At 31.6% G+C, this 18,913-nt stretch overlaps 1 protein-coding gene across 2 annotated transcripts in view; it reads right to left on the bottom strand.

Moving 5' to 3' along the window:
* Positions 1–18,913, bottom strand: part of LOC118189223 (glucocorticoid-induced transcript 1 protein-like) — a 275,707-nt gene that overhangs the window by 56,932 nt on the left and 199,862 nt on the right. For both annotated transcript variants that reach the window (XM_035359794.2, XM_035359796.2), the window contains exon 2: positions 11,392–11,546. In XM_035359794.2, coding sequence (XP_035215685.2) covers positions 11,392–11,546 — 155 coding nt within the window. The remainder of the gene's footprint in view (positions 1–11,391; positions 11,547–18,913) is intronic.

Genomic DNA, 18,913 nt, shown 5'->3' with positions numbered 1-18,913 from the left:
GACTTTCTAAATGGCAAAGAATCACCAAGTATACACAAAAAATTTGGAAATTATGGAAACGTGATTATCTGAATAATTTACAAGAAAGTCACAAGTGGAAATTTTTAAAGGATGACGTTCAGTTGGGAACTCTTGTATTAATAAAAGATGAAAATTTGCCTTCAAACAAATGGTTAGTGGGGAGAATAGCTGAGGTTTTTCATGGTAGGGATAACAAAATAAGAGTAGTAACTGTAAGATTGCCTAATCAGCATTTGCTGAAACGAAATGTTCGAGATATATGTATACTTCCTGTAGAATGATGGTTTATTTCTATTATAAACTGGTATTTGTTGTAATAATTTGAATGTATATTTTTCAATATTGTGATTTGTTATTGTGAAGTAATTTATTGTAGTGCCTTTATATTTACATTTATTTAAATAATAGTTTTGAAATTGTTAATTTCAACGCCAGGAGTGTTTTGTATTAGCTGAGAAATGCTTGGCGCCAGAGTGGAATCTTGGCTAATGGCGCATGCGCCGCCGGAATTGGTGTTGAAATGTATTCTGTGAAAAACTTGATTTTGTGGTACATTGGAAGTTGCGATTCATATGTTGTGCTGTAAGGTTAAACCTAGCGCCTGAGTGTCGCTATGGAAAATAAATGTCTTTAAACTGTGTAATGTGTGTGTAGTTATTTTATTATGATATATAGCTATCGACGGGAAATAGAATAAGGCAGTACACCCTGTATAAAATCTTTCCTCCCACCCCTGCAAAATGATGGACTAAAAAATAATACAAGTTTTTTTTTTTTTTTTTAATACATTTTGTAATGTAGATCACATTACTTTCCACCTAAATAATGAATATGCTTATTAATATTATTAGCTACTTCCACACTGATAATATTAAGCCTACTTATTTAATGAAGCCCATACTTTGAACAGGGCCATTGGCTGCCATTGCCATACTTAGGCCATTGGCTGCCTGTGTACTTTTCTAAAATTGCTGCTCCCAAATTTAAAAATAAAATAATAATAAAAAAAACCTCGATCATTAATAAAATTTTATTAAAATATTTAGGCCTTGTATTGTGAGAGTCTGGCCGCCCGAGTACTTTTACGCGCTGCAACCCTGCTAGGAACGGCCCTGACTCTGACAGAAACTATATTAAAACTCTAATTACAGCTTTCTGTGCCTTTGATTGTTAGTAAAATAGTATCTTAATAAGCATTTTTAAAAGTATTGGAAACATAGTACAACATCAAAAATTCTTAATGAGCAACTTCTATTGCACTTAATTATCATTGATTTGTTTCTATTTTTACTCCCCATTGAAATCACACTAAATTGACACACAGATCAATCAGAGGGACAGATTACATATGCTACGAAATAATGAGTAGCCATGTAAGAGAAACGCAGATTACATGTATACTTGAGAGAGAACATTAGTGCTTTGGATGCATCTATAATCTTTTATGATCATAAAGAAATGATACATTCAAGTGAAAAATTAAGAGAAATTGCAAATTATATCTGTTTTTGCAAAATGTATTCAAACAAAGATACTATAAAGGTAAAGGTCTAAGAATTTTGCAAATATTCAGAGTCAAATACCTAAGCATATACATACAGGTCTGCAAAGCTGTGATCTTGGTGGGGATATAAGCAGAGAAGGGGTTTTCGGCGACTTGTGTGGTCATACTCCTTCACTGCATTTGCCGAGTTTCAGAGTTGGATAAATTTTGAATAACCAAGAATGCATGGATGAAGGAATGAGATGGAGAATTGCTCTTAAGTTGGAGGTAATCTATGGACAATCCCAAAAACAGGTGGCCTAAGAGCTCAGTGTAATACCCAGTGTCATCTGCAATTTGTGGAAACAGTTTAAGGACACTGGATCAATATCTACAAGACCAGGACAAGGTAGACCAAGATCCACAATGACAAATGAAGATCATTATTTAGCACATTCAGTACAGTGATACAATATTGCTATAGCTTCAGAACTCTCATGCGAGTTGTATGCTGCCACTAGAACCCGAATTTCATACTTTACAGTTGCCTGAAGGCCTTATGAGATAGGACTATATGACAGAAAATGCTCTGTTTGCATGCCATTCACTGCAGCACACAGGAGAGTGTATTTAGCATGGTGCAGACAACAAGTGCCTTAAACCAGACTTCAGAGGAGCACTGTGCAATTTACAGATGAGGCGAGATTCAGCCTGGAAACTCATTCTCAGCATATGAGTATCTGAAAAGAGCTCGAATTATGATACCATTCCTCCCTCATCAGGGTAAAGGATCATTATGGTGGTGGAGGTGTAATGGTTTGGACAGGAATTATCTTGGATGATTGCACAACTCTGCATGTGTTTAACAAAGGTTCCCTGACTATTATGAAGTACAGTGAGGAGATCTTAGAGCCCTATCTTTGACTTTTCAGGGGCACTGTTGGTCTTGGGTTCTTAATGGACGACAAGGGTCATCCACATAGGACTCAGCTAGTCAATGATTATCTGGAAAGTGGGGATATTTGCTGCACAGATAGGCCTGCCAAATCTTCTTATCTTATCCTTATACAGTATGTCCTGGATGTTCTTGGGAGGGCAATTTAATCTCACTACTCCCCTTCTAGAATCATGAATGCCATATGAACTCAACTGCCTCCTGTCCAGTATGCCATCATGTTGCACAATCTGTCTGGCTGTGACAGGAGAGCATACCATATATTAAGACTCATTTCCAGCTCAATATCCACAATGTGGATGTTGGACATTCCTGCACTATGAGCTTTACTGATGATCATGTGGTATATAAAATGAGTTTTGAAAGGTATACCTTTTTCTCTGTTAAAAATGTTGAAAGGCATATTCTTTTCTCCGTTATAAAAACGAAAACTGGATTTTATTTACAGTTTATATATTGCATCATAATAACGAAGCAGTTCCATAATATTAGTAATATAAGATGTTTTCAGGTGATCTCATTATTTCTATACTCCATGCAAGATACCTGAAGATGTGAACATTAAAAAAAAATAAAAACTTCAGCTTATGCATACTTTTATTTGCAAGCTTTTAAATTTAAAAGAATTCAATGAAAAATACAATACAAATCATAAATTTTATATTACACAGATGAAGCATCTTAAATTAATTAATTTCTTAATTAAAAGGCTAATAATTTTTTATAAAGTTGCAGGTAATTTAACATAATATACTATTCCAGAATTAAAAGAATTCAAAAGAAAAATTTAAAATTTTTATTTATGTAATTCACTTTGAATTTATTATTCTCATTGCATAATATAAGTATCCATATATACACCAACTGTTACTAAATTAGGGTAACCTACCAATATTATGCATGATTGAAATCGCTAGTATTATATATGCCTCCAGTTATTATGCTAATGCAATGGAAATGCTCACAAATGAATTCAGTTTTTTCTCGCCTCTTCTAGAGGACATTCTGCAGGTTAGTAGATAAAAGTGGGCTTCTGTTGGATTATATGCATGTAATGAAATGGTCAGACAGCAGACTGATATTGAATAATACTCGCAATATACAGAAACCTCTGTTTGTTAATTTTCCATTAAAGCCATATAACTTGATATTTTTTGGGGGGGGCACATTTCCTTGCATATAGATGTTAGCAGTTAGCAGTTTGATTTAGCTTCTTCCCTGGCAATAAACTGCCTTCATAACCACTTTCTTGTACAACCATGTTTTAAGGTGGGTTTTTTTTTTTTTTTTTTTTTAGCAGAATGAATGTCATGTGCAAATTACTAAGCTATACTAACAGATTCACGAGCCAAGAAATAAAAAATAGAACAAAATAAACAATAATATATCTCGATGTCATCACTTACCTTAACACCCTCAATATTTCACATATTTCTTCTTCTTCTTCTTCTTCTTTTTTTTTTTTTTTTTTTTTTTTTTTTTACTACTGCACAAGTTTGATTTGGGCATCAAGCACATCACATGTTAAACTCATGTGTTTTTTTTTAGAACAACAAATCAAGCACTTTAGGAAAACTCAGCACTTTTGAATTTTTTTTTTCACCTTCTCCAATAAACTCATTTTTTGGTGTGGAAAAACAGTCAGAACTAATATGTTTACCTTCACAAAAATGCATGATTTTGTAGTTTTGGAAACAGAAGCAGTAATCAATAATGTTGGCTCCTTGTTACATAAGTATTCTGCTCTAGAATGCTTCTTTCTCAACAATTTATTATACTGGCACTTGTCTAGACCAAAACCAACTATGCCTAATTCTTCTGCCTCAACTTCTAATATTAAATTCTTCCTTTCACATCTGTTTTAAAGTCAGAATAATAAGGACAATTCCATACTTTTTAAAAAACCAGCTAGGAAGCAAGACCAGGATATTATAAAAACCAGTATATATAAATTATTCTACCACTGGGTATTATAAAGAGGCACATTTATCCATATCATTACTAATGTTTCTAAAGCATCTAAGTAAGATTCAAATTTATCGTACACAGAAGTTAACGAAAACTTTTCCTTAATTCAAACAGTTATGATTCATTTCAATAATTCTCTTATGTATACTTTCGACTAAAATATATTTAATTCAGAAGTCAAACAACAAAAATCAGTGTTATATTTTCAAAATTTTCACAGGACTAGTTTCAATGGTTTTACTGAACCACCATCCTCAGCTGCAAAACCGCAAATGAACGAGATAGGATATAATAATTAGATAAGATAAGAAAACATGGGCAAGAATAAGCAAGTGGCACCAAGCCAGAACTAAAACATAATTTCTTTAAAGGCCAAAGGCAAAGATGGATTGGAATTAGAGTCGTTAACCAGAACAGAAAGATTTTTTTAATGTGAAATGCCTCTAGAAAACCCAGTTCTCCACTTGCACACTAACTAGACCTGCAGTGGTTATTCTCAGAATAAATAAAGTTTCAACAAAAACTAACTTCATAAATCACAAAAAACAACATGATTGCTACCTCCTTCTGGAACTTAAATATGCATCCCTGTTGCCTTGCAAAAATTACAAAACTATACTAACAAAATTTTAAGTAAGGCTTGTTTATGAGCAAGGAAATATAGAATACGGAAAATAAACATTAAAATAATAATGTATTCTTAACACCCAGTCATTCCATTTCATCTCGTACAAATCCAAAGGCATGGGGAAAAAAGATCACAAAGATCACTCAAGTGATTGTTACTTTTCTATAGTAAAAATGTCAGGATATAGCAAGAAAGACAAATGTCAAACAGAATATCCTAATGTACCCTCAGCTGTACACCCAGGGCCTCATTAAGGTGAACTCCCAGTGCCAGTTTTCAAAGAATTATCCTCTTTGCAAACGCACGAATACAATTCTGGTGAATAATGGATTGACTCCAATGACAAAGATTTTGAAATTGAAGATGATTCCGCTTGTAAAGGATTTGACCAACATGAATTGAATAATTTTAGCATCAAGATTGCATGAGAAAAACTTGCTTGGAAAAGGAGCTAAAGTACCTTATTTACAATCAAGAGATAGTGCGTTTCTGCAATACTTTCAAAGTGATGATGGATTTGTGCCATAATATCATAGCGTATATTGTTTAATGGAAGAGTTGGGAATTTCAGCCATTAACGCAACTCAATGATGATTGTTCATCGATAGATCAAATCAGAGCTTGAAGAGTGTCTTCCTCCACAATGGAAATTTATTTGGTGCAGTCCTAATAACCGTCGACCTCCTGTCGCTGGTCTCCTGTGGCTTCCTCCACAATGGAAATTTATTTGGTCAGTTTGTTTCTGTGAAGAATACAAAGACATAAAGAGAGTCACTGATTTGTTGCGATTTCACATTCACCAATGGATTATCTGTAAAGACCTTAAAATGATCTGCTTCTTCCGTGGCCAGCAATAACACCAAGTATCCCTGTTCTTTACTTATGTAGGATAGCAGAGCTTGCAGGGAAGCACTGGTGATGTCGAAATGGCCACCAAGACATGACCTGAAACCTTGTGATCCAAACACTCTACATCAGCTACTATTGACAGAATGAACAACATATTTCCACCTCTACATGCAAAACTGGGTCTCATGAAGCAATTTGTTAAAGCTTTGCCATTTGAAGAAGACTGTTTCAAGTATCTTACTTCGGCATTTGCTAGCCTGTCATTTGAAAAGATAAAGGCTGGCACGTTTGATAGTCAACAGATTCAGCAGATCCTTAAAGATGAATATTTAATTGGAACAATCAAAAACATTGTCAAAGTCTTTCTTAGAAAAACACAAACAAAGAATTACAGCAAAATTGTCCAGCAACTTTTGGAGGGTTTCAAAATGCTGGCTTGCACTGCATGCAAAATGCAGTTTAATGCATGTGTCGCATCAAACTGTATTTTTTATTTAACCATCTTGATAACTTCCCCAAAACTCTTTGTGCACTCGGTGATGAGCAGAAGGAGTGATTCCACCAAAATCTGAAGGCCACAAAAGTACCATACCAAGATAGATGGGACATACATATGATGGCTGACTACTGTTGGAGCATCAAGTGAGAAATGTCCGCAGATTAAATATTCCAGAAAAAGCCAGAAGTGAAAATTTTTACCTTAATATGTACATTTACCATTTGGTAAAAAGACTTTACTATTTGTATGAACAAAATTTAACTTGCAGAACTACATATAGCCTTTGTATGAATAAAACTTTTTTTTGTGAACAGTATATTTCAGATGTTTTCCCTGCAATTTCCTTTATATGCATATTATGTATGACTTTGGGAAAAAAGCGAGGGCATTCTATAGCTTAAAAAGTTAATGTGATAGACAAGAACTGAGGTTATTTTGGATTCAGAGGTGAAAAGTTAGTCAAAAGTGACAGGTTGAAGACCACAAAACGTTTGCTCCCCAGTGTAATCACATCTTTTTGAAAGAATGGTAACATTCCAGTATGACATCCCTTACTAATGCAAATAATGCATTTTAAAGACTGGATAAATCCTGCATTATGTAAGCCACCTGAACCATTTTATAGCTTTAGAATATTGGAACAAGGTAATTGCATGGTAGCACTGAATTGTGACATATTGATGCTTGTGTGTTACATAATGATATTTATGAATTATTTTTTATTACACTAGTGTCTTCCACAATCAGCCACCTAAAATAGTAATTATAAAAGAATTCGCTAAAAATGCCATAAAATTTCTTCATACCTTTAAGAATACTACCCTATGGAATCTGATTAAAATAATAGATCAACATTCTCAATGTTCACAAATAGTTAAAGATCTGATTATTGACTTTTGCAATTTTAAACTAAAGAATAGTAATTTTTTTCACAAAAAACTTTTTTTGTACTACACAGTTCAAGCACCCTTATTGCGATCAACTAAAAATAACAAGCATTTTTAAAAAATATCAACACTTGCTCCCTGACCAACGACTTCAAATTAAGCCCTGTTTTAAATTTGAAAAGACCTTAGGTCAACTAGTTATCAACCACCACGTAGTACAAGAAAATAGCATATGTAATTGCCTACTGCCTATTTACAATAAATATGTCGATCCTTTCCACCAACATGTTATTACTGGAGATCTCAATATCATTGAAGACTTAGAATTGTGAGCCCTTATGCAACTTGGCACCAAATTTCATCCTACTTTCAGTATTAATAAGCACTTTTGCCTCAAACAATTCAATAATGATCTTGATAAATTTATCATATTAGTTAGTAATAAATCCAATTTACCTACTACTACTTTTTACTGTGCTAATTAAAGAATTTCAACATTTACTTTTCAAGTCGCCCTGTTTTAACTCTTTGCACAGTAAAAAGCAACAAGATAATCTTATTCAAAAACTGCAAGATAACTTTATCATCACGAAAATTGACAAAGCCAGCAACAATTTTAGTGTTATTTGAAAAAAGTTTTACTTCAACCTTCTGCATAATGAATTAAATAACACCTGCACATACCAAAAAATTACTACCAGCACTAAAATCCTTCTCAATAAATTTAACGCACTACATAAAAGACTTAAAATACATCCCTGAAAATATAATAACAGATTTGCCAATCTCTATGCACTACCAAAATTTCATAAATCTCCGATTAAATTCAGGTTCATAGCCAATAGCACCAAAAGTTATCTTAAAGAAATAGATTATCTTTTTGCACAAAAACTTCGCCTAATACGTGACCTAATTAATAACTATGATTTTAAGGATCTCTACATTGCAACTGGATGATTTCTAGCAACGAACTAGTTCTAAAAACTATAAATTCACTTAAAATAGACCATATCCAATGCTTCGACTTTCAAAACCTTTATACTACTTTACCACTTGAAGAAATATATACAAGCTTACTGGCTCTACCGGATTTATTTCCGCAAATCTCTACAATAATAAGTACCGAAAAATGGCAACTTTTTCTCTCATGCGTGCTTTTCAATAATTTTATTCAATTTAACAATAGCATCTTTGTACAAATACAAAGAATTCCAATGGGAGGTAATTTTTTCAAGTTCTGTCTGTGAATTATTCCTTTTTACAAAAGAATTGACCTTTGTCCGTTCACTCAATAAAGAACAACATAAATTTTACCAACACATCTATCGATATATTGATGTCATTGCCTTTAACAACTACAACAAAATAGAAGTTGCTGATATCTACCCTATTTGCTTAAAACTAAATAATACAAATACGGTGCAAAATAATGCAGTCTACCTTGACTTACATATTATTGATCACAACTTTATAAAAGTTTACGACAAAAGAAGAGAATTCAATTTCTCAACACAAAATTAACCAACTGGAATTCAAATATTTCTAAAAGAGTCATCCTAAACACAATTTATTCACAGCTACTTAGAAAAAAAAAAAAGAATCTGCAATACAACAAAACACCTTCAAGATGAAATACTATACTTCGTGACAATTTTGAAAAATAACCTAATTCCTCAAAAAATAATTAAAAATACCTTAAAAAAAGCTGGCATTAGCCTTACCAATTTTTAGATTATAGTGATATTTTATGCTTAAAGCGCAATGGGACGGTATAAAGTGGATGGCTGATTCTGAGAATCTAATGTAAAAACGTACAGATAATCTTGTCACTACGTGTTCTTTTCTCCAAAAAATTTTCGCACAATACTTTTAATACTATTGTTTAAATAGTTTTAAATTACTTTGATGGCCAATTCTACTACTTTTATTAACAAATCGGGCCTTTTCGCTTTTCATTGTAGCTTAATCGCCCTCTAGCTTGAAGAATTACGACTTTTATTAACAAGTGACTGTTTTTTAGATTTTACTCTTACTTTTGTGCCCATGTTAAGTAATTTTAGCTGAATTAGCCATTTTCACTTTTAGAAACAGTTTTATTCTTCAAACAACTTGACTGACGCCATTTTGAAATCTTTCCACGTCTTTTCAAGTCTTTCACCCCCTTTTTTAGCTCTGGGGGACGAGTTCTGCCAACAGACAGTCTTATCACATTGGCTGTTGCCCAGTGACATTGTTTCCCCCGCCTTACGTCACACGACGAGTGGGATCGTGTTGAAGGACACAGAGGGGAATTACAACCCCTTTTCAGCTTTGCTTCACGATGAAAGGACAGCATAGCCACAGGTCTGTTTTTTATGTTTCTTTTATGAAAAAATTTTTCTTGGTCTTAGCAAGACCCACTGTGTTTGTTTTCATTTAAATTTAATTTCAGATTTCTAAAATTTATAAAAGTTTAATGCTTTAAGCTTGCAGGTCCAGCCCGTACATAATTGTATAATTTGACTAATAACAGACCACTATTTATTTTAATTTTATTTTATTTTAATTATTGCTGTACAGAGTTGCATTTGCATTTTTTACACCTTAATGTGTCGTTTTGTGCGGACGCGTCAAGAAATTGGAACAGAGAATTGAGACTTAAAAAAAAAAAAAAAAAACCCCCCGACAATTCAATTAATTATAAAAAATTTCCGTAACACAAAACTTTCAATTGTCTGTTTCGGCGAAACGCATAATTGAGTTAGCTTGGTTCGACGTTTAACTAGAAATTTCCCTTGAAAAGCCAGGTTGGAAGTCAAATTGAGCTAATTTACCATTTTCCGCTTTATAATTTTTATAATTTGTTATGTTTTCTATGTTTTTTCATATGTTTTTATTAGTTTTATTAGTTTTAACTTGTTCCATCGATCGGTTTTTTATATGTTTTAACTTTTCACCCATCACATCGATGGGTATTTTGCTGTGTTTTATAATATACATTTTATTTCGCGTGTAGCCTTATTTTTCACCCTACAAAGTCATTGTTTTTTTAAAAAATACTATGTTGTACTTTTTCTTGGAGCCACAGCTCCTGGTAACTTTTTGGCGAGCTAACTACAATTTATCTTCTTCTCATTTCCTTAATTTTGCAGCATATTGCGCAAAACTTTTTTAGACCAAATAGGTCTTTTTTATATAGTAATTACTACCTAGCTTTTTAAATGATTTTAATCAGTCCAGACAGCATAATTTTATAAAAATATTTACTGTTTTAAATTAGCTATACCATGAATTTTTATTTATATCAGTTGGATTAAAAAGTAATATATACAAAAAAGAAAGAGAAAGCGAAAACTGCTTTTAGTACTCTTTAATCAGTTTACTAATCAATAACATTAAGATTTAAATTTAAAAGTTAAATTTATTACGCTTTACCAAATGGCAATATGCTGGCATGTGGATGATAAAAATATTTTATTTTCAGTAGAGGCAATACATTTCTTTCAAATAGCCGAGCTTGTTTTTTTAATTTGAAAGATATGTTACATTTTGCTAAATGGCAACATACTGGTGTGCCCAAAAAAAAAATGTTTCATTTAGAGTAGTATTACTATTACTTCCTTTTAACTGTTGAGTTTGTAAATTAAAAATTCATATAAAATATGAAATAAATAAAAAAACAAACCCAAAATTCAAAATTCAGGCTTCGAGGTTTACACGCTCAGGTGAAATATGGTGTTCTCAAAATTTGGTGAATGTAGATAATGCCATTTTTCCATAGTGCACGGAACATACATACATACAGATTCTTCATTATTTAATAACATAGATAATGATATTTAGAAAACATAAGAATCCTGTTAGAATGCAGTGGGATAACTAACTACACCTAAAAATTACTTCTTTCATTTTGACAGTGGCATATGCTTTAAATAGAATTTTTAAGGTTACAGCTGATACCTTTCAATTTAATTTGTGACATAACAAATGCCATAAAAATGTGAAAGTTTATCTATCAGTGATACAAACAATACAGAAATGTATTTTCTGTAACATTTAAATAATATTATATTAGTGTTATATATTGGGATAAGCAATAACTAAAAGCATCAAAATACTTGCCTGAGTAGCCCTATCCATCATGAGGCGGCCACAATAACTGAGATAAAGTGCATCTCTTTGCCATTGTCCTAAGAGATATATTGTATCTACTGATGCTGTCCTCCTGATAAAAGGCGCAGAGCTCACAGTCTTCGTCAAAGTTTTCGATTTTTCACCTGAGAAAATAGCAGTACTATTTAGTTTATAAACATTCATTAAGTAAGGAACAAATAATATCAGTATAAAACACAAGATTTAATAAAACTTTTTCACCATTAAAAAATAATTTTAAAATCTTTAAAATATTCTGTGTCCAAATTTATTAATTACATTTACAAGAAATCTTTCCTATTGTACAGTTGTACTGTTTCCTAATATAGTTGTCCCATTAATAAATGATATGTTAAAGATGGTGTTTTAGCAGAAGTTTTGTCAAATCACTGGTTGATTGGAAAATTTTTTTCAGGATCTTCAGCTAGAAAATAAAAATAAAATTTAAAAAAAAATATCTGAAAAGTTTCAGATTTTGATGGTCGCCCAAAAAGATTTGTTAAGTTTTTTATGGCCTTGCTGAGCTCGCAGTCTGCCAGTTTGATACTGTATTCACTCCTGCGAACCTTCTTTTGTCTTTTATACTAAGCATAATTTGTCTTTTATACTAAGCATTATTTAAGCATAATTTTAAAAAGCTTTAATACTAAGCATAATTTTCTTCACACTTACACCATACAACTCAACAGCAAAATCACATTTTTTTTAATTACGAAAATGTTTAGAATTCCCGATGAGTGTTAAATTTTGGCATACATTGTTCCATTTTTGTCGTTCTTAGTCTTTTTTTCGTTCATGATGTCAATGTTCAGTTTTCTTAGTAAGATGATTTACAAAACTCTTTTTTTTTTTTTTTTTTTTTTTTTGTGTGTGTGTGTGTGTGTGTGTGTGTGTGTGTGTCTTTTTATTATAAATGTTGTGTTAATTTTGTTTATTAAATAACATGTTCTTGGCAATTATGACACATAAAATTCAATATTTAAAAAGAGTTTATTTTTAGAATTTCCAGCAGTCTTGTGCCCTGGAAATAAAACTGTTTATTCTGTGCAGTGTTGCCACTAATAGCTTTCAAATTCACTAAGTTTGTTAATGAAAAATTTATCAAAATTTTACAAAATATGAAATATTCAAAGGTTTCTGTTATATATGTAACTGTAACTGTATCTATTATTATCTTTAATCGTAACTGTAATATAGAATAGTAGATGAGTAATGTAGAATAAACGATGTTTGTGTACATTTTGTAATCATCACTGAGCACGTACACAACACATATAAAATACAACACATGGCGCAGCTGGTCGTTGATTAAAAAAGAAAATCTTTTTTGAAGAACCATGCAGCCTCGGTAAAGATGTTCTAAACAAAAACATCATGGGAAGTTGTTTACTGTAAAATCGAAACTTATATCCCTGGTAAGTGAGTTGTTTATTTTTATTGGAAGTGGCTAAAAATACGTATATATAAACTATTTAAAGTCCTAAATTAAATATGGATGGATTAAAGCCACCAAGTAATCTAAGTTTCGAAGGAAATTTAAGCGAAAATTGGAAGAAATGGAAACAAAAATTCCAAATTTATATGTTAGCGTCTGGTGGTATTACTAAATCACCTGAAATTAAAGTAGCTATTTTATTGCATATAATTGGTGAAGAAGCACTTAAAAAATTTAATACTTTTAATTTAAGTCAAGAAGATAAGAAGGATGTTGACAAAGTAATTAACTTCTGAATTAGCAGAACTTCAGCTGAAAATTTAACTGAAGAAAATAAAATAGAAGCTATCAAACGTAATAAATTTCGACCTTCAGAGAAAAAAAGTCAGCTTTGTAAGAAAGACTTTCATGTAAAACAAAAGCAACAAAGTACTAAATCTTCTTTAAACTATCAAGGAAATAAGTACAATAATCCAAAACCATGTAGAAAATGTGGAACTTTTCATAAGTTATACAACTGTCCTGCTTATAATAAGATTCGCTTGTACTGTAAAAAGAAAAATCACTTTTCTAAAATGTGCACTTTTAAAAATGTTAATGTTGTACAGAATAATTTAGAGCATGAGTTACATAATAATGGTAATGAATATATTTTAGGGTCAGTAGAAGATACAAATCCATTTTCTAAAAATAAAACAGAATGGTTTGAAAAACTAAAAGTAAACATATCTAAATATTTATTTGTTAAGTTGGATACTGGAGCTCAGTGTAATGTGCTACCATTGCCTAAATTTAAACAATTAAATTTAAGAGATAAATGTTTGACTAAATCAAAAGTCACTTTAACTAATTACAATAGTACTACAATTGATGTAGTTGGAAAATGTAAATTATTATGTGAAACATCGAAAGGGGACAAGGATGAAATAGAATTTCAAGTCGTAGCATGTGATAAAACTGTTCCAGCTATTTTAGGTTTACCTACTTTGCAAAAATTAAACCTAATACAAAGGATTTGTACAGTAAATCCTGATTCTAATGAAATGTTACCAGAACTTTTAAAAGGATATCAAGATTTGTTTAAAGGAACTGGGAATTTAACTGGATATACATATCATATTAAATTAAAACCAGGAGCTGTTGGTAAAATAGAACCCTGTAGGAAAATTCCACTTAGTTTATTAAATCCATTAAAAAAGGAATTAGCAAGAATGGAAAAAGATGGTATTATAAAGAAAGTTAACCAACCAACAGAATTCGTGAATTCATTAGTGGTAGTAAGGGAAAAGGATGGAAATTTAAGAGTGTGTTTAGATCCTCAGCACCTTAACCAAAATATACTGAGAGAACATTATCACATACCAACCTTTGAAGAAATTTCATCTCAAATGACAAATGCAAAGGTCTTTAGTATTTTAGATGCAAACAAAGCATTTTGGCAAATTAAACTGTCAGATTCAAGTTGTGAATTTACTACATTTAACACTCCGTTTGGTAGATATTGTTTTTTAAGGTTGCCATATGGACTGTTCATCACCAGAAGTTTTCCACAGAAGTTTTTCTGAAATTTTTAGTGATTTAGAAGGAGTTCAAATATATATAGATGACTTATTAGTTTGGGGTAAAGATAAAAAAGAACATGATTTAAGATTAAAGAAGTTGTTGGACAGAGCCAGAGAAAAGAATGTTAAATTTAATTTAAATAAATGTAAATTTGGGCTGAATGAAGTGAAATATATGGGACATATATTTTGTAAAGATGGTTTAAAACCAGATGAAGACAAAATTAAGGCTATTCTAGATATAAAACCACCAAAAAATGTGAAAGAATTAGAAACTTTCCTAGGAATGATTACATATGTTTCTAGATTTATATCTAATGTATCAGAATTAACATCATGTTTAAGAGATTTGTTGAAAAAACAAGTTATTTGGAACTGGAATGCAACACATGAAAAAGCATTTAGAAGACTAAAAGATGTCTTGGTAAATAAACCAGTTTTACAGTATTATGATATAAACATGCCAGTAGTTTTATCTGTAGATGCATCTCAAGAAGGACTAGGAGCAGTCTTACTGCAGAATAATTTACCAGTGGCATATGCATCTAAGGCATTAACAGATACACAGAAGAATTATGCTCAAATTGAAAAGGAAACTTTAGCTATTGTATTTGCGTGTGAGAAATTTCACCAGTATATATTTGGAAAAAATATTACTGTGGAAAGTGATCATAAACCACTGGAATCAATTTTCAAAAAGCCATTAAATAAATGCCCTGTAAGACTACAAAGAATGCGTATAAGATGACAGCCATATCAGTTTGAGATAAAATATAAACCAGGAAAAGAACTTTTTATAGCGGATGCATTATCAAGATCATTCACTGATAAAGGATCTGATTTCTTTGAAGGAGAAATAGAAGCTCATGTTGGATTAGTTGTAGAATGTATACTAGTGTCTAATGGTAAAATGGAAGTTTTTCAACTGGAAACAGGAAAAGATGAAGAACTACAAGTTTTAAAAAAATTAATTAAAACTGGATGGCCAGATGAAAAACGTATGGTTCCAGAACTGGCAAAACCATATTTTAACTTCAGAGAAGAACTATCAGAAGCAAATGGATTAATATTTAAAAATTCCTGTGTTGTTGTACCAAGAAGTTTACGAAAAGATATGTTAAGCAGAATTCATTATGGTCATTTAGGAGTAGTAAAATGCAAGATCAAAGCAAGAGAAATATTATATTCGCCAGGAATGTCCAAAGAAATTGAAGATTTGGTACTGAATTGTCAAACATGTTTAAGTTTACAAAAAGCTAATACTAAAGAACCAATGATATCTAAAGAAATACCTAATGGTCCATGGGAAGTATTGGGAACAGACCTCTTTTACTTTCAAAGAAGGGATTATCTAATAGTTATAGATTATTTTAGCAAATATGTTGAAATTGGACATTTGGAAGATTTGTCAAGTGTAGCACTGATAAAGCAATTGAAATCAATTTTTGCAAGACATGGTATTCTGAAAATAGTATATTCGGATAATGGTCCACAATATAATTGTAGAAAATATAAAGATTTTGCAAGAAGATGGAATTTTGAAACCAGAACTTCAAGTCCAAAATACCCACAGTCTAATGGAATGGTTGAAAGACATATTCAAACTGTCAAGCGAATGTTAGAAAAAGCTGTAGTTGACAACAAGGATCCATATTTAGTTTTACTGGAATATCGTAACTCTCCTATTTCAGATGAAATTAAGTCACCTTCAGAATTGATGTTTGGAAGAAAAGTAAATGGATTGATGCCTATAAAAGAGAATTTTGTCCAAGCTAAACGATATGAAGACCATAAACAACACTTACTGAAGAGACAAACCTTACAAAAAAAGTTATTATGATAGGAATGCAAGACCATTAAAACCACTGAAAACAGGAGATCATGTTTACATAAAAGAGAAAGGGAAAAAACTAAATGAAAGAGGGAAAATTATAGAAGAAGCAGAAAGACCACGTTCATATAGGATTATAAGAACAGATGGAAGAATTGTAGAAAGGAACAGAAGAGACCTTCTTAAAGGAACTAATCAGGAAGAGTTTGCAATACAAAACAACTATGAGAATGAAGTTATAGATGAACCCGAGATACATGAAAATAGTAGGAGCACTACAAATTTAGATGTGCCTGTAAGTCCTTCAAAATCTAACAGAAGTGTTGTGTCACCAAATAGTGAAAGAGGTATAGTATCATCAAATTTTTCAAATGGACATAACTACGTCACTCGATCTGGTAGGACTGTTAAGAAACCTTATTATTTAAAAGAATATGTTTAATTTTACTACTATTATTATTTTTTTTAAAAAAGGGAGGTTTTATATATGTAACTGTAACTGTATCTATTATTATCTTTAATCGTAACTGTAATATAGAATAGTAGATGAGTAATGTAGAATAAACGATGTTTGTGTACATCTTGTAATCATCACTGAGCACGTACCCAACACATATAAAATACAACACAGTTTCCAGGTGCACACGTTGAGTGGAAGAACTATTATTTAAAATTTGATGGCTCTAGGTACTGTCTTTTTCTTTTTTTTTTAAACAATCTGAATACATGCAAATTCTTCATTATTTAATTCCTTTAAAAGTAAGACAGGCTGATATTATTTGGTGACAACAATTTGAAATATGATATGCTGTTGCAAACTGATGCAAAATCCCATTTTGAGATTAAAAATCCCTTTTGGGGTAAAAAATTAAAAAATACAGAATGAACTATAGTTTAAATGCTTCCTAATAAACCAAATCCAAATTCAGTTTCATATTTTCCTTATTTCCGGCTATTTTGCCTTAATTATCCATTATATCAAACACTAGAAGAACAAAGGACTGATCTTCAAACCAGCTCACACTGGGTACAATACACATAGTTAATGCCCTTGGTTTGGTTACAATAGACTAGTATAATTATTAATACTGACATTTATTTATGTTCTCAGAAACATTAATGACTTCAGAAGTGGTCTTTATGGATAGGTTCACAGTTTTACATCTAGAAACTCTTAAAATAGTTGAAGATGCTGCTAGTAGTCTATCAGAAAGGGAACTGGTAGAAAATTATAATAAATAATTGAAAATAATAAAATGTTTCATTTATTTTAGGAGTTCAAACTATTTTAGAAAAGGACATGATTAAGTGAAAGAAAAAAAAAGCAGCTAGACACTTCATTGGATGAATACATTTTAAACTTTTATATAAAATTTAAAATGTACAGTTTTTGCAGTTTTCTTTTATAGAATCTAAATATTTCAGAAAGACAGGTTCCCCCTCCCCAAAGCTTTGCTTCTTTAACATTATTTAATACTTATCTTTGATAATTTTATTAAAATTAACATAAGAACAAATATATTGCTGCATTTAGTAATTTTCTCTAACTGACTTCAAAAGCCTGAATAGGATGAATTCATATGCAGATAATTAACTGCCATCATCAACAACAATCTCCTCAAAGGAAAGGAGGGGGGGGGGGGAGAACGACTTCCACAAAAGATCAAAATGGAATAGCGAATCCTCTTCCCAGAAATAGTTTACGTGGGATAATGAAATATGGTTTCACCGTCATTTCAATCTACAAAAGTGCACATTCTCAATTATGAAATAATTTTTCAAGAAAATCAAAAAAACGTCGAAGATAAAACTTCACTCTTCATTTTTCTTCCCCGTCTATATCGGCGAAGCATGCTAGAATATCTCAATAAAATTTGGCTCTACGCATCCTTATAAATACTCATAAACCGAAAAGGAACTTACAGTCGATACATCGCGTTTTTTGACAGCTGCATTACACCTTTTTTTTTTCCCTCCGCTCTTCTTTTTCCCACTCGTATTCTTTTTTTTCTTTTACTTTTTTGGAGCCGTGCCCGTGAGTACTCATGGCCTTTGGCATCGTGCCAAATCTGTCACACTGCTACGCTTCTTCCTCCTCTTGCGCTTTATAAACAGAACAGTTCTGGCCAGAAAATTTTTAAGATAGTTCGTATTGTCGCTGTCGATCCGGACACAGAACGATTATATTATCATAGTAATCAACTTTTCTACTGGATGCAGCACTACAGATGCCTTAACAAAAATGAACGTTTGTATGAAAAAGGATTTCCACATAATTACAGAATTTATCTTCATTTCATGTCATAAACTGTTCACAGTTGCTTTTGCATAATATAATGTGTTAATTATTAGACCATGACATACATAGTGGATTCTTTTTCCTCAATTCTTGCAGCTAATTTCAGAGAATCATGAAGTATTTACCAATTTCATGGAATGTATATTTCACCAACCCATACACACATTAAATGCTTTATATAACAAATATCAATTAAAAACTTCTACTAGTTTTATGAGAATTGAAATATTTATGGTTAGAAAAGAAATTTCTGTACAGCACAAAAGATCAAAATGGAAAAGTGAATGGTCTTCCAGGAAAGAGTTTACATGGGATAATGCACCATTACAAATGCACATTTTAAAAAGAAAAGAAATTAATTGGAA

The sequence above is a fragment of the Stegodyphus dumicola genome, chromosome 3 (assembly GCF_044657685.1).
Source record: "Stegodyphus dumicola isolate Sdum_Otavi_A_Nest chromosome 3, ASM4465768v1".
Lineage (NCBI taxonomy): Eukaryota > Metazoa > Arthropoda > Arachnida > Araneae > Eresidae > Stegodyphus > Stegodyphus dumicola.
The sequence above is the reverse complement of the archived record's forward strand: the minus strand, read 5'-3'. Positions and strand labels throughout refer to the sequence as shown.